This window comes from Meriones unguiculatus, chromosome 8 (assembly GCF_030254825.1).
Source record: "Meriones unguiculatus strain TT.TT164.6M chromosome 8, Bangor_MerUng_6.1, whole genome shotgun sequence".
In the NCBI taxonomy this organism is placed as follows: Eukaryota; Metazoa; Chordata; class Mammalia; order Rodentia; family Muridae; genus Meriones; species Meriones unguiculatus.
The window spans coordinates 4,381,417-4,396,877 of NC_083356.1; the positions used below are offsets into that span (position 1 = coordinate 4,381,417).

Below are 15,461 nucleotides of genomic sequence, written 5' to 3' on the forward strand. Positions count from 1 at the left end.
TTCACTTTTCTCTAAGACAGAGTGGATCCTGGAGGAAAAGCAGAGCTGTGGTCAACCCGAGAGACCCATTATCTGTGCTGAAACCACACAAACTGAGAGTAGCACAGAACACCAGGAGGAGGGCCAGCTGGGCTCCCTTCTACCGCAGCCACAGCCTTGCTGATAGGACAGTTTGCATCCAAGCCAGGAGCAGGCTCTGAGTGACTCCCTGGCTCTCCCTCCTCTGGGCCTTCAGAGGAGCCTGTGCCACACTATTCCTGTTCTTCCAGCGCAGGCTTCCTGACGGAACACGGGAAACATCAAGACACTTGTTAGAGGTCAGCTTTCAGTGCTGGTTGAGGCCTCTGCGTTCACATCTTCCAAGCTCTCAGCACATTCCCAAGCTTGGGGGAGGGCGGCTTCCAAATTAGCAGCATTAGAGCGTGTGTTTATGTGTGTGTGGAGGGGGGTGTGTGGTGGAAAGGACAAATGTCTCCTTGTGTCACATTCCTCCAAGGAGGATTTGTCTAGGGAGGAGGCAAAGCTTTAAAAGCTGTGGAACTCTGGTGGGCCCTGGTGGGAAGCCAGAACCTTGGAACCCTCTTCAGTGTGGCTGGTAGGTGTGTGGGATTGCAGGGGGGCAGGGAGCATGGGACAGCAGAACAGGCTAGGTTTTACCTTGCCATTGCCCAGTGAGACCTGCCTCCGCCCTATAACAACCCTTTTGATCCCTGTCCCCTTAAAGAGAAGGCTCTGTACCCAAATGTTCCCTATACTTTTATGAAGAACCAACTGGGATCTCGGGGTGTTTCTCCCATTTCCCCCCTCAGAATCCCCTCCCAGTCTTAGTCTGAGGGTGGAGCTGAAGACAAGGGATGCATGTCGGGGAGCTCACTGGCTTCTGTTCTTAAAGTCAGAAGCGAATGGTCCCTTCTTCCTCAGGAGCCATTGCCACCTCCTCTCCTCCTCTCGTTCTGCTCCCCGCACCCCTCCCCTCCACTGAGCTGCTACCATGGTTGCCAGGCATGGTTGCTAAGTCTCTGCATGGAAGGGTTGGCGTGGGCTGTGCTGCCACTAACATTACCATGGTGAATCAGGGGACACCTGGTACAGGCTTAGGGGGAGGGATCCTGAGGCTGCAAGCAGCAGCCCCCTGCCCCCAACAGTGAGTCCAGAAGGTGAGCCACCCTTCAGGGTGGCCGGGTGAACCTGGAATCTGGGCAGGAGTGAGCGGGACCCCCCTTGCTAGGAAAGGAAGACCACTGTTATTCTCTCTGTTGCTATGGGATTTGTCTGTGTCACAGGAACAGGCTATTCCCCCTCCATCCCCCTCTACTGGGGTACAAGTGTCTAGAGGCACCCTAGCTGCTCCCCACATAAGGCCTGTGGAACAGTGTGGGCCTAGAACTGTGTAACCCTAGAATCCTGGCTTCTGGGTTCCCGGAGCCAGCCTGCTGCTGCTGGAAGGCTCATTTGGTGCCCAAGGACACCCAAATCTAGAGCAGGAGTCTTCCTGCTGCTTGGGTGGCCAGGACGGACTGAGTTCTGCCTTACACACCAGCAGAAAAGGTGAGGGTGCTAGAGCCACTTCTTTGGGGGGGGGCTGGGGGAGCAGCTGTCCCCCCGAGTCGCACAAAAGCTTCCTGAAAGCTGCCGCCTCTTCTCCCCACTGCTTAGGAACTGGTTACTCATCTGCACCCGAATGCCACTGACGCTAAAAATAGCCCTCCCCCCCAGCTGCGGGCCAGCCTCTCTTGCACCCCAACCCCATGGAAACAAGCAGAGAGTGGCAGGCAGAGACCTTGAGTTCTATTCTCACCACTCGCTGTCAGAGAGGAGTCCAGGCAGGCAGGCAGGCAGGCAGGCACAGACCACTGTGGTCAGGCGACCTGACAAGCAGGAAAGCAAAGGGTTAACACTTCGGGAGGGGCGAGAAGATGGGGGCTGGAGAAGAGGGCACGTAAGCCTGGCAAGAACCACAAGTCTCTCCCCACCCACTCGCGGGTCCCGTTAGGCTCGGGGGACCTGAGCAGTGGGAAGGGGCGTCCAATCCCAGGCCCCAGGGGGCGGCCGTGCACACGGGGGAGGAAGCAACGCGGAGCCGTCCACGGCGGCGTGTCACATGCGCGCGCGCTCGCGCTCGAGCACACACACACACATACACTCACACACACACACACAGACAGGCAGGCACACACGTGTGCCCGGGTATATATAGTTGCCAGTCCCTGGGCCTGCCGCTCTGCAGTGGGCGCCGGCTCCCTGGGTTGGGAGGGGGCTCACGGGGCGGGTGGGAGGGTGGGGGGCCGGGGTGGGGTGGGGCAGGATGCTGGATGGCCCGTTATTCTCCGAGGGGCCCGACAGCCCCCGGGAGCTCCAGGATGAGGAGTCGGGCAGCTGCCTCTGGGTGCAGAAGTCCAAGCTGCTGGTGATTGAAGTGAAGACTATTTCCTGTCATTATAGTGCTCGCGCCCCTTCTCGACAGTCCATGGACATCCAGGCCAGCCACTGGGCCCGCGGGCCCCAGAGCCGCACGTGAGTGAAGGCGGGGTGAGGGGCAGCGAGCGGTGGGGAGGGGAGCGGGGTCCGCTGCCGACCCCTTGTCTTTCCCGCGCCTCCCTCCCTCCCCCACTCGTGGAGGACTGGGGCCTGACTCCTTCGGCGCTCTTCAGGGGGGACAGGAGCCGGAGCGAGCGAGGGCAGGAGGTGAGATGGGGCAGTCGCTGTTGAAGTGTGCGTGGAGAGAGGGCGAGGAGTCTCGGTTCGACTTCAGCCCCAGCGTGTACGCACGTGCACTGGCACACACGCTCACGCGTACCCTCCCACACGGCTGCCCCAAGTGGCCTCCGGGGCTCCCAGAGGCCCGGACCTCGGCTCTCCTTCCCCACAAACTGCTCACCTGGGTTCCTGCTCATTGTCCCAGGTGTAGGCTGCGCCCGGGATCCCCTGAGCCGCCGCCCCGCCGACCCTGGGCCTCCAGGGTGCTGCAGGAGGCGACCAACTGGCGGGCGGGGCCCCTCGCCGAGGTCCGAACCCGGGAACAGGAGAAAAGGAAGGCGGCGTCGCAGGAGCGGGAGGCCAAGGAGACCGAGAGAAAGAGGCGCAAGGCTGGCGGGGCCCGACGGAGTCCCCTAGGGCAGCCCCGCCCGGAGCCCCGGCACGCCCTTCGGGCGGCCCAGCCCCCGGGGCTCCCGCCTCCCTCCAGACCCGAGCGCTTCGGGCCGGTGGGGCGAGCGCCACGCCCGTCCGCCTTCCCGCAGGGTGAGCCGGGGGTGGCGTGGGCGGGGCCGTGGGGAGGCCGGAGGCCAGGGCCCCCCAGCTACGAGGCTCACCTGCTGCTGAGAGGCGCCGCGGGCTCGGCCCCGAGGCGCCGCTGGGACCGGCCTCCGCCCTACGTGGCTCCGCCCTCGTACGAAGGCCCCCACAGGACCCTGGGGGCGAAGCGAGGCCCCGAGCTCTCCCGGGCGCCCGCCTCGGCAGCCCCGGCTCCGGTCGCGGCCAGGACAGAGGGAGGGCGCGCCAAGAAGAGGCTGGACCCTCGAATCTACCGGGACGTTCTGGGGGCCTGGGGTCTCAGGCAGGGCCGGGGACTCTTGGGAGGAGCTCCCGGCTGCGCTGCGGCCAGAGCCAGGCCAGAGGCTTGCAGAGGGGCCGCGGAGCGAGGCTCGGGCCTAGCTGTTGCTGGCCTGATCGGTGGTGGCCACGGCCAGCCCCAAGCCGAAGCTACGGGCAGTCCAGGCGCGGAGGCCGCTCCCTCTAGGTCCCTGGCCAGCAGCCCCCCACGTCCGGCTCCCAGGTCCAGGCAGCAGCGCGGGGGCTCAAGGCCAGGGAAAGAAGGAGGTGAACCGATCTGGCTCCCCAAGTCTTGGCTTTCCTCTCCTAAAAAGCCTCCAGTTAGGCATAGCCAGACTCTCCCCAGGCCGTGGGCTCCTGGGGGCACTGGGTGGAGAGAGGCCCTGGGTCCAAGAGAGGGGGCAGAACACGTGAGCCTGGAAGCCTGGAAGGCCACCCGCCGTGCCCACACCCTGCCCCGCAGCTCCCGGGGCCTCGCTCGCAGGGAAGGCATCTTCGTCATTGACGCCACGTGCGTGGTGATAAAGTCCCAGTACGTCCCGACCCCTCGGCCCCAGCAGGTGCATGCGTTGGCCTCCGGGGAGCCGTGCGCGGCGAGCGACAGCCCCAGGCTAGCCAAACCCAGCCGCGGGGAGGAGGGGGCCGCTGCCGGCCCTTCCGCTTGCCCGAAGCGCCTGTTGAGCAGCCGCGTCTCAAAGCAGCCAGGCGGGGGTGCCGAGGGCGAGCCTGGGGGCGGGGAGCGGGGGCCTTCTTCGCCGGAGGACCGCGCCCCGCGCCTTCCGGGGCTCCCTGCGGCCGAGGAGAAGCCGCCGGACGCCCCCACGCAGCCAGGCAGCCCCGAGCGCCCGACCTTAGGCCCGGCGGCTCCGGGCTGCGCGGGCGGCGCCAAGGGCTCAGACCCGGCCGGGGTCCCGCGGCGCGCGGCCGGGGGCTGGGCGCGGACTCCGGGGCCCTACGCCGGGGCGCTGCGGGAGGCCGTGTCCCGCATCCGCCGCCACACCGCCCCGGATTCGGACTCGGACGAGGCTGAGGAGCTCAGCGCCCACAGTGGTTCCTCCGATGGAAGCGACACAGACGCCCCAGGCGCCTCCTGGCGGAGCGAGAGGACCCTGCCTGCGGAGGGGAACACCCGGCCCGGGGAAGGCGGGAAGACGGCTGGGCCGAGCAGCAGCATCCGGGAGATCCTAGATGTGTCAGCCAAACCGAGGAAGGCCTCTTAGGAGAGGGCTCGCCGGGAGAACTCCCCGGGGAAATAGAGGGACAGTGAGCGGTGCCCCTTTTCTCGGGTGGCTCAGCCAGCCTCGGGCCCGCCGCTCGCCTTCACTCTCCGCAGGCCTCGCTTGCTTCCCCTTTCTTCTCTCCCCACCTCCACCTGCTCCCACGCTTGAGACAGAGGAAAGGAAAGAAAGGGAGGAGAGGGAAGGCAGCACTCGCCACTCCAAGGGTTAGTGTCAGGGAGAGGGGGCGGGATTCAACTCCTGCTGCATTCCACGAAGAGCTGAGCAGAGAGACAGGCCGAAGGTCAAGGATGGTGGCAGAAAGCAACCGTCAGGGCAGGGTCCCTTGACAGGAGAGACAACGTACACACACACACACGCCACCAGCAGACTGGGAGGAGGCCTCTCCTTGAGGTTACAACTCAAGTTTCCATTCCAGCGCTGCCACCGACTTGCTGGCGGACCCGAAGAGTAACTGTTTTTACGTCCGGGCATCCCGGACTCCTGTAAATGTAAAACCAGCGGTTCCTGCCGCCCATTCTTCCGCCCCTAAGATTTTGTGAATCAGTGGATAGAACTTGAGGGTTCTTATCAACTTCACTCTTCCTCAGTTCAGACGGCCGTCAAAGCGTTCCGATTTAAATGGGCAAAGGGCTTCTATTCCAACCTCCCCCAAGTGTAGGAGGGTGCTCCCCAAGGCCGAGCCCCTCACCGTCCAAGCTGGAGGGGGAAGACAGCCATTGAATCCGCTTGGGACGCTTTTAAGCCTTCCCCCCTTCCTCCATCTCCGTGCCCTTGGTGATGCTCTGAAGTGTTGCCGGGATTTCTCACGCAGACGGTATCGCCCACCGGATAGGACCCCGACAACCTGCGTCTCTCCTAGGAAACAGCCGGGCCAGCAGCAAGGCTGAGCTTCAGCAGACCGTGTGGGGTGTGATACTCGCTGTGGCCACTACGGGGCGCGCGCAGGCCGCGGATTCCCCGGTTGCTGGTGCTCGAGTGCCCCTCCACCAGCACTGCCCGTTATCTGGATCCCTAGCTACCGGGCGCCGGTTCCCTGCCTCGACGCTTCCGAACCGCGCGCGCGCGGGGCCGGGAGCAGGCCTCCGGTCTCCCAGACCTCTGGGGCGCGCCGAGCCCTTCTTTGTACTGACCCACGCCAACCGGCTTGAGACTGACATTTAAGCCTTTTTCTTCCTCTCTTTCCAACCCTGGGCACTTCCTCTGTGTCTGCCATTTACTAGCCATGTGACCTTGGCCGAATCACTTCACCTCCCTGAGCCTCAGTTTCCTCATCTGTCAAATGGGGGTTTATAAACACCTACCTCGCAGGGTTGTTGTGAGGATTTAATGAAATAATGTATATAAGGCGCCTTGCACAGTGCCTGGCACGTAGTAGGCGCCCAATAAATCTCCCTCCCTTTATGCAGTTCTGGAGTCTCTCTTTTTATGACCCAGACCCACCTTGCCCCTCCCTCGGGACTTGACTTCTTCCCGCTCCTCGTTTGAGGGGGAGGAGGATCCTCTCTGGTGGAAACTTCTGGCCCCTCCCGTCTCCCTGGCTGGGACTCTCCCTTCCTTGCCCCCCGCCCCACCCCTGCCGGCTCTTCCCTCTGCCCTAGTGCACTGCCCCCGCCCCCTATTCCGGGCAAAGGCTGAGTCAGCCTAGGTAAATTTAGCCACCGGCTGGGCAGGAGCAGGGGCTTCGCCCAGACTCAGTCACCAGGTCGAACCAGTCTCCCGGGCCCCTCTGTCCCTACTCCCACCGACCGACCCCCCCAACAGTAACTGCCTCCCGCAACTCTTCAGACCGCTCTCCAAGCACTTGGGCTTTTAGTCAACAGAAAAGGCAGGAGGCAGAGGGGGCAGGGCTCCCAGGGCACAGCCGGGTCCTGGGTTCAGTGTGGGAGGGGCTCCTAGGGTTTCCCAGCTCTAGGGGAGTTCACTGGTCGGGGCTCCCCAGGAGTATTCACCTGCGATCTTGTCTGTGACCTACACATTTCCTGTTGCTCTTGGTGGAGGAGGCCAAGGAAGTCAGGTCACCCTGGGCAGAGATCAAAGGTACCAAAGGTCTTACCACCATCCACAGCTCTGCTGCCAAGTTCAACCTAGCATTTACCGAGCGCTTCCTAGGAACGAGTCTAGCCTGGGCTGGGGGAGAAATGCAAGGCCTGCCAGACAGAGCGATGAAGAGGAAAACGCAAAGCACTGGGCGCTGGCCTAAGTTCTGGAAAGAACCAGTTAAGGGAGATCCTAATTTTAGGAGATCCAGGGAGAGTCCATGGAGGAGGTGACATTCAGATAAGAATTAGTGAAAGGCGCTGGGCCGGTCGACTCGCCTTCCATCCCAGCAGAGGCGTGTGGATCGCTGGATGTTCAAGACCAGCCTGGGGTAGACAGTGAGTTCCGGGCCATCCAGGCAAAAGTGAACAGATTTTAAATAGAGAAAGAAAGAAAAGCCAGGCATGGTGGCTCTTTCCTGTAAACTGGAGGCAGAGGCAGGAGGATGGTTACAAGTTTGAGCCCAGCCTGGTTTACATAGCAAATTCCAGCCCAGCCCAGCCCAGCCCAGCAAGATTCTGTCTCCAAAAGAGAAGGGTGCCAGCACACTCTCTTGAAGACTGGGGCTGGAGGACAGCCCGTGGTACTATGCTTGACTAGAACCAGAACGCTCCCAGCATTGAAAAAGACAAATCCTAGGTTAGATAACAGCCACCCATTTTGTGTAAGGAACACTTGAATATTTAGGGTGTCAGGCAGGGCCACACATGCCTTCTTCCAGGGCTTGCCAAGAATAAAGTCAGAAGCCGCTGCCAAAGTTCTGAGAGAGAAAGAGAGGGAGACACACACAGAGACACAGAGACAGAAGAGAGAAACAGAGAGAGAGACAGAGACAGAGACAGAGACAGAAGAGAGAGAGAGAGAGAGAGAGAGAGAGAGAGAAGGGATGGCTGCAGGCTTCAGGGCCAGGCCCTGGTGAGTAGTATCTTAGGCCCCGTGGGGCCCTGTGGGTGGGATGGAGACTCCCTGCTGTGAAAATGACTTCTAATTCTAGCTGTGTCTGCCAGCCACCCATCCTCCTGAAGGAGGCCACAACTACCCTCCCCCTGGAACCACCCCCTTGACCAGGAGGAAAGCAGCAGGTAGGACTGCTCAGCTGGAGGTCTTAGGGGAGCCCAGGACTCTCCCAACAGTTCTTCCAAATTCTTCCTGGAAGCATTTTCTGCCCCGCAGTTCTGTCAATAAGGCATTAGGGGAGCCAGGAACCCTGTCCTACTCAGACTTGGGAGAGTTCTGACTTGTCCTGAGGCCAGCTACTAATGGGTGAGGAAACCGAGGTACAGGCTGTAAGTGCGACGTCACAGAGACCAGTGGTGTGCTGTTTGCAAGAGAGGAGGGCAGAGGAAACTGCTGCACACAGGGACTTGGGACCCATATTAGAGAGAGAGAGAGAGAGAGAGAGAGAGAGAGAATGAGGAGGAGGACAGAACAGCACACAGAGGAACGACTTCTTGACTTGGACTTAGAGGAAATGGAAATATATCTGTGAATGCCTCTGGGAGGCAGCGTTCCAAGGGTGCATACATTAGTAAGGGGATTTTAAGACAGGCACTGTCCCTGCCTCTCCATGGCATGGCCTGGAGCATGGGACAGGCTCCCTTCTTTGGATCTCCTTGTAGTAGCTAGGGCGTGTGAGTCATTTCATGGACGGATGCTCTGTCCATCCATTTATGCGTGTATTCCGTCTATCCGTCTATCCGTCAGACAGGTTTGCCGACCTGTCCATGAATCTGAGTGCCCTACCCCTGCATCTCTGTCATCATCCCTGAACGCACCTGTTCATCATTTAACGAGGGTATATGATGTCCCCATCTCCGTGTTGGGAAGGGTGGCAAGATGGAGGGGACACTTAGCATGTGTCCTCAGGCCGGTGGACTCCTAGCCTAGCGAGTACACAGATGGCCACTGGGGGTCCTGAGGGAAAGCCCCACCAGGCCAGCAAAGCATTTCAAAAGCTCAAACAGGCAAGGTCAGTCTGCCAAGGGAAAGCTGAAGAGCCTCCACGGGGGGTGTTTGAGGCAGTTCTTACCAAGAAGATGAGGGGAGAGGTGCGCCGACAATGTGGGGAGACACGTGGTTTCCAGGGGAACAAGGCCCTGGGGAAGAAAGAGGAGTAGATGGTGAAGAGGGTATTGAAGGCAAGAATAAGGCACTTGACCTCCATTAGGCAGTGACGTGTGCCCGTGGGCCAGTTACTTGGGAGGCTGAGGGTGGGGATCCCTTTGGGCCAGGAATTCAAGGCCAACATGGGAAAAGCGGTGAGGCTCTGCCTCGGACTAAAGAGACGCAGGAGCTTTTGTGAGAGGAACTGAAAGAGAGATGACAGATAGTTTTGAGCTGGGAACCTCTTACTATATTTCACTGTCAAACATTTTCCCCCAAGAAGACTAGTGTAGGAAAGAGGAGAATGGGGCCTGGGGCCTGAGGATGTGCTTCGGTTGGTAGAGTACTAGCATTCCCAAAGCCCTGCCTTCGGTCCCCGGAACTCCACTCACTGGATGTCGTAGCCCCACAAATCCTAGCACTCGGGAGGCCAAGGGATCAGGTTTTCACCGTTATCTTCGCCCCGTGGAGAACTTGAGGCCAGCCTGGGACGCATGAGACGTTACTTCAAAAGCTGGAAGGGTGGTTGAAACTTAGAGCAACCCTGCCGGGATAATGTAGCAGAGAGAGCGTGGCTGCTGCCCAGCCCCGCCTGCGGCCGCTGGCTTCACTTTCCTAGCTAGGGTCTCCTGGAGCAATCCCGACACCGACCACGAGGGGGCGCTGTTCGAACTTTTGCGCCGAGAGCGGCCCATGCAGGACTGTCCAGGAATGGTCTAGACAACTCTTTCTATGAAGAGCCTGAGGACAGGTGTGCAAGAGAAGATCCGACGGACCCCAACTCTATTCCAGTACAAGCCTATGCATCCTGTCACTCTGGGTACAGTAGCAGGATTTTGTGCAAATAACAGCGAGCAGGACATAGTTTCTGCCCTCAAGGATTTCACAATCTAGTCTCATTTAAATCTACCCTTCCTCATCTCTCAAGCACACGCACACACGCATACCTGCTCCTCGAAACAATCCCCTTGACCCAGAAAGCCACACCCTTTGGGACTTCTCACAGACCTAAAGGAGGTTTCTCTCAGTCTTTGCATGGCGGGCCGGGGGTAAATGCCTGACTCTGGATGGCTTCTTCTCGGGTTGGCTCTTTACCCTGCCCTCCTGCGCCCTTTCCTGCGCTTTCTGACCTTCTCCAGCACAGCGCAGCCGCTCTGGCCGCTCTGGCCGCTTCCTCTTTTAGGCGGGGAACGCTCGCTCCCTAACACTGCAGAGAGCAGGCTACAGAGGCCCCTGAGACCTTGGTGCCATCTACCCAGAAGTGAGGGGCCTGGCAGTGGCTTGAGGGTTCTGCGGGCACCTGCCTGCCATCTTTCCTCCCCGCTCTAGGAGAACCAGGTTTCTCCTCAACACAGCGCCACGTGGCGAGGCCTTTGGGAGCCGCTGTTGAAGGTGGAACATTGGGGAGCGTGGTCCACTTTCCCAACATGCTCCAGGGCCCATCTCGGCCCTTGGCGCGTTTTGGGGAGGAAGGGAGGGAGGGTCGGTGCCGAGAGTGGGAGCCAGGCCCATCGAGGTCCCGGGAGTGAATGCCGCATTGTTGGCCGGGCCAGAGTCACAGATAATTACCTCAATTAGTGACAATGGGAGAGTAATAAATACAGGCTTAGTGTCTCCTGCCGCACCAGGGCTCCGAAGATTAATCCAGGCTGACGGGCGGGCCCTGAAAGGCGTGATGGACAATTCATTAAACTCCCCAAATGCCGCACAACCTGGGCGTGAAGGCTGAGTTAGCCCCCCGGGGGCCGCGCCTTTGTCCTGATTGTGAGTCTCCGCCATGGCAGAGCCGAGCAGCCCCCGGAGAGCCGGGAGGTGAGTGGGGCTCGCTGAGCCCGGCCAGGCGGAGGGGGGATTAGGCCTTGGTCTGGCCCTGGTTGCCCTGGCACACTGGCCCGGCCTGACTGGAATGTCCGTCGGGGGTGGGGGGGAGCAGACCGAGCGGAGGGGCGGGGCCGACAAGGTGCAGTAAGGGGGGCGCACAAAACCGGGGGCAGGAGGAGTTAATTAGACGCCAGCCGAGGAGGGCGAGGGGCCACAACGGGGCTGAAGGGCCGCCAGGGACGGCCCCTTCACTTCCGAGGATTAATAGGGAAGAGGGAGAGGGGAGGGCTGCCCCTCTTGCCTAGATGGGCAGCTACTTAGCAGGTGGCTGAGCATGCCTCAGCATCCCACAGAATGGCTCTCCCTTCCAGGGAGAGGATGACGGGAAAGAGAGGGAAAGATCTCCTCTACCGGGCAAAGTAACGGGGCAGCGTATTTAGGGGTCTTATTCTCACTTGGGCCCGTGCTGGTGCTGGATAGCAGCCTTCCCTTCCGCTGGGAAGGTGCCAGGCTGAAGGCACAGCGCCCGGGCGCAGCCCAGGCTGGCGCTGATGGACGCACGCAGGAATGGGCGCGTGTAGGCCAGTGAAGGCGGATGCTGCCGCACACCTCAGCACGCCTGCTCAGGGAGCCAGCCAAGGAACCAACTACTTTCTTGAGGGCGCAAGGCAGGAGAGACAAGGCCCGGGGCTGCACACTCAAGCAGAGAGCCTGGCTTTGGGGCCCCTTTCATGCTGGACTTAGGGCTTGTGGCGTAGTACACCAGAGAGGCAGGGGAATCCCACGTGTGAGATAAACAAAGGTCCGGGACGTGTGAGGTGCCAGTGGTCCAGCCACCAGGCAAAGGTAGAAATAAATAACCGTCGCAGCAGCCGGTCAGAAGCCCCGCTTCCTCCGGGCCTCGGGGACTAGGGCAGCCCTGGCTCCTCCTAGGTGCCATCCTACCCCACCCCCTCCCAGGGGATGACAGGGGAGCGAGTTGGCGGCAGTTCCCTGGGCATATTTATAACCTGCTGCTCTCTCACCAACCCAGTGTGTCTGCTTTTAGCCCAGACGGGGGAGGGGGCGAGGGGGTGGTCTGTCTCATGCTGGGCCCTGGCTGGGTGTGGAAAGAGTGAGTAAGGTTGAGTGGGGGCAGCTCTGCGTGGGTATTCCTGCTCACACCACAGCCAAACAGCTTATTTTCTCCTCGTTTTGTTATTTTTCTCCCTCTGGCCTGGAGCGGAGGGCTGAGCCGGCCTGAGGCCACGGGGAAGGGGGCTGGACCCTAAGGTATTCGCAGACCCACTGACAGGGTTTTTCCAAGGGGCGAGCGGCAGGGTGTCCGTGGGGCCGGCGAGCTGGCCCCGGGGACGGTGCAGCCTGCCCTTTTAGTCCTCTCATCTTTTCCATCACCCCCAGGATATTTCAGGACTAGTCCCTGTGGCATTTACTGAGGTCAGCTCTGCATCCAGGGTCCCCGCCGGCCCCCAGGTCCCCCGGTGAGTATTTGTGTGGCACCTGAAGACCAGGCGTGAGTGGAAGCTGCAGGAACATGCCTCAGGTACATTTCCGATGATGTTAGCTTACGTCACCTTGTCGGTGTTTTGGGCCCGGAGACTCTTTCTAGGTACCTCCCCCCCTCCATCTACTGACCTCCTGACTCCAGTTCAGAGTGAGAGCATCGCAGATAACACCAGGAACCGTGAAAAGAAAGAACTCAGCTCCTAGGTGATGCCTGCAGATCCCACAGCACCTTTGCCCCACTGCCACCAAGCGCTGGGGATCAGATCCGGGTCCTTCCACACGCTCTGCCATCAAGCCACACTTCCAGCCCTTTTCTTGAAGTTTTTTCATTTTATTTGTGCATGCTCTGTTAGGGCCCAGCCTTGGTCTGTATTTCCCCATGGCATCCTTCTTCCATGTTTCAGCCCCTGGAAGAGAAGGGCGTTTGCCATGCTGACAGCTTTCCCGGGCACAGACAGGGCCTTCCCCAGTGTACACCTGTAAGGCTGACGGTGTTTGTTGGCACGGCTGATGCCATGGCTGGACCTCTGGCTTGCATCTCACTGCACTGCCAGCACTTGACCTATGGTAAATGTATCAGTAAGCATCCAGGTGACCCGAGCCACCACAAACGCTATCTCATTTGAACCCCATTGCCTCCTTAAAGGACAGTGATGACCATTCTCAAAGGTCAAGGCAAAGGAGATTGAGAAAGCAAGAGATGCGTTGGATACCTAGTGAGGGACAAAAGGGACACCCCTGCAGGTCAGCTCAGCACCTCGTCTCCAGGTCCATGGGCTTCAGTTCCTGGAGGTAGAATCTAGGTGAGTGTGGTTGAAGGCGGCCTGGGTCCCCCATCGTGTTGCTTCTCCCTAACACTGGGCATTGAGCAGCAGTGGCCCAAGTTTACACACACACAGTGTCTCTCTCTCTCTCTCTCTCTCTCTCTCTCTCTCTCTCTCTCACACACACACACACATACGCATGCATGCATGCGTGCACACACTTGCCCTGGGACAGCCCAATAACTTCTAACTTTGGGAAAGCCGGAGAGCTGAAAGTTCTCCTTGAGTCAGGACTGGCTGTTTTCAGCCGAATGATCTGCAAACCCAGGGCCTTTTAGATGCCCACTATCCAAAGTTGGATCCCCTCATCAGAACTGAGAAGATGCTGGCTTTGCCAGTGGAGAGAAAGGGGAAGGAATGTTACTGCAAGGTTGAGCAAGCCTTAAATCTACTTCCCTACCCACTCACAGAGCCCGAGGACCACAGGGGTCAGAGTTCACAGCCTCCAGAGAGAGGTGATGGCCTGCAAAGACAGCAGAGGACTCCGGGAAGAGGAGGAAACTCAAGTTAACCAAGCACACACTCAGTTATGGCTCTTGCAAAGGTGGGGTGCGCTGCAGCTCCCATTGTCGCTTTGAGTGAAGGGGCTGTGATGGACAGGCCTTAGAATTTACGGAGGGTTAGTGTTCCCTGAGTTGGGGCTAAAGCTATGGTTGGACAAGGAAGGGAGGGAGAAAGCACTGGAGTCAGATTTAGTGCCGCGAGCAGGGCTCTTATCCTACTGAGCGGTGACTGTCCGGAGGTGGCCTGCAGGCCTGTTAATAAGGAGTCCTCACTCTGGTTGTTTGTGGGAGTGGCTAGCTTGGTGATGGTTGTGGACCCATCACTCGTGGGTTTCTTTTTGGGTGTGCCACTCTAAACCTCACCCCTGTTTGGATGCTAGTTGGTCTGCCCCTTTCTTCTTTTCTGCTAGGATCTCTAAGGTCGAGGTCTAGGGCCCAAGGTTTGCTGGATCTTCCTTACGCAAGGCTAGAGTGGTGGCCTACAGCAGGTTTTCCAAGCCTTGTAGAAGAGCATGGAAGATGGGCCTTCCCACTGCCCAAAGCCCAGACACCAGCAAAGAAGGAGAGCTACCTCAGGGCCAATGGCACCCTCTCTGCTTGGGCTTTTCAGACATGGTCACAGCCAGCATCTCATTGTAGCTATTTTCCCAACTCTTTCAGCAGGAGCTATGGTTAACCCTCCTAGGGCCAACAGACATGTTTGTCCTTACTACACAACCAGCTGCTGCTAGACTAGGAGGGAGAACCCTGCAGGAAGTCCCAGATTCCTAGTGGCCTCCTTCAGGGTCATCTAAGGGTCAGGAGCTGAGGGCCCTCTTTCTGGGCCAGGAAAAGGGTTCTTCGGCAATTCTGTCTCTTCAGTTTGATGAAGAGCAGTAAGCACGCTGGAGGGGAAGAGGGCAGTGTAAACCACGCCGTGTTCTGGATTCAAGGACCAGAGCCATTGATAAAAATAGAGATTTTATTCCTCGGAGGAAGACACATCGGTGGGGGCGAAGAGCCACTAATAGCCGCAGTGGAAGGAACCGCTGATCTGGTGGGCAAGGGCGTCCTTGAGAGACTGGGTGAAGAGAAAGGTCGGACAACGGAAAGGCCTGGAGAGCAGGACAGAGGAGGAGCAGGGCTGGAGCAAGGCCTCTGCGACCCGGGCTGGAGCCCAGCACAATAAATAGTTTATTTACAGAACCAAAACGCGTGGCTTTGTATCCACGTTTCAGTGCAAATTATTTACACACTGATGAGGAGGCAGGACAGGAAGGGGTGGGCGGTGGCTGAGGCAGGAGGCGTGGTTCGCAGCTGCTCCGTGGCTCCGCGACCCGGGCTAGGAGAATGGAGGGTTTTCCGCTGGCTTCCCCAACCTCATTTCCCACAGCATCACAGCCGCCCTTGCTCTCCCGCCTCACACTTCAGCTACAGGTGGGAAGGGAGGGCAAGGCCCTGGCGTCCAGCGTGCCGGCCGGAGAATGGAGGGGCCGGTGGGGGCGCCGAGAACGTCAGGGGCAGGTGACGGGCAGAGAGGTCCCCGGGCGGGCGCGATGGGGAGGGGACTGCGGCACCTTCAGAGCTGGCACCCCGCCCCCTGCGCAGGCCCCCTAGAGAGATCCCCCTCTCACCCCGTGGCCCAGCAGGGGGCGGTGGGTGCAGCGGGGGGGGGGGGGTCTCCCACAGACGGGGAGGGAGGTAGGTTGGGGCAGGGCCCTAAGGATGGCAAAAAAGGGGGTTCAGTGGCGCCTCCGGCCCGGGGCTTGGGGGGTCCCCAGCTGGGACGGTGGGAGAGCCGGGCCCCTGGGAACGTCGGGATTGTGGCCGGACATGCCGGGGCGGGCGAGGGCCGGGGTCTCGGGGGCCAGCGAAGCCTGGAGGGGCTGGGGGGG

General features: G+C 59.9%; 1 protein-coding gene across 1 annotated transcript; it reads left to right on the plus strand.

Annotated features, from left to right (window-relative positions):
* Positions 1-2,281: 2,281 nt before the first annotated feature.
* Positions 2,282-6,194, plus strand: Ddn (dendrin). Its single transcript, XM_021634919.2, has 2 exons — positions 2,282-2,514; positions 2,903-6,194. Exons 1-2 carry the CDS (start codon positions 2,306-2,308, stop codon positions 4,770-4,772), a joined length of 2,079 nt encoding a protein of 692 aa, XP_021490594.1. The 5' UTR covers positions 2,282-2,305; the 3' UTR covers positions 4,773-6,194.
* The last annotated feature ends 9,267 nt before the right edge of the window (positions 6,195-15,461 follow it).

What these genes read in the sequence shown, in the direction of transcription:
- Ddn (XM_021634919.2), top strand. Translation starts at nt 2,306, where the DNA reads ATGCTGGATGGCCCGTTATTCTCCGAGGGGCCCGACAGCCCCCGGGAG. An exon ending in CGCGGGCCCCAGAGCCGCAC is followed by an intron (nt 2,515 to 2,902) that starts GTGAGTGAAGGC and finishes TCATTGTCCCAG; the next exon opens with GTGTAGGCTGCGCCCGGGAT.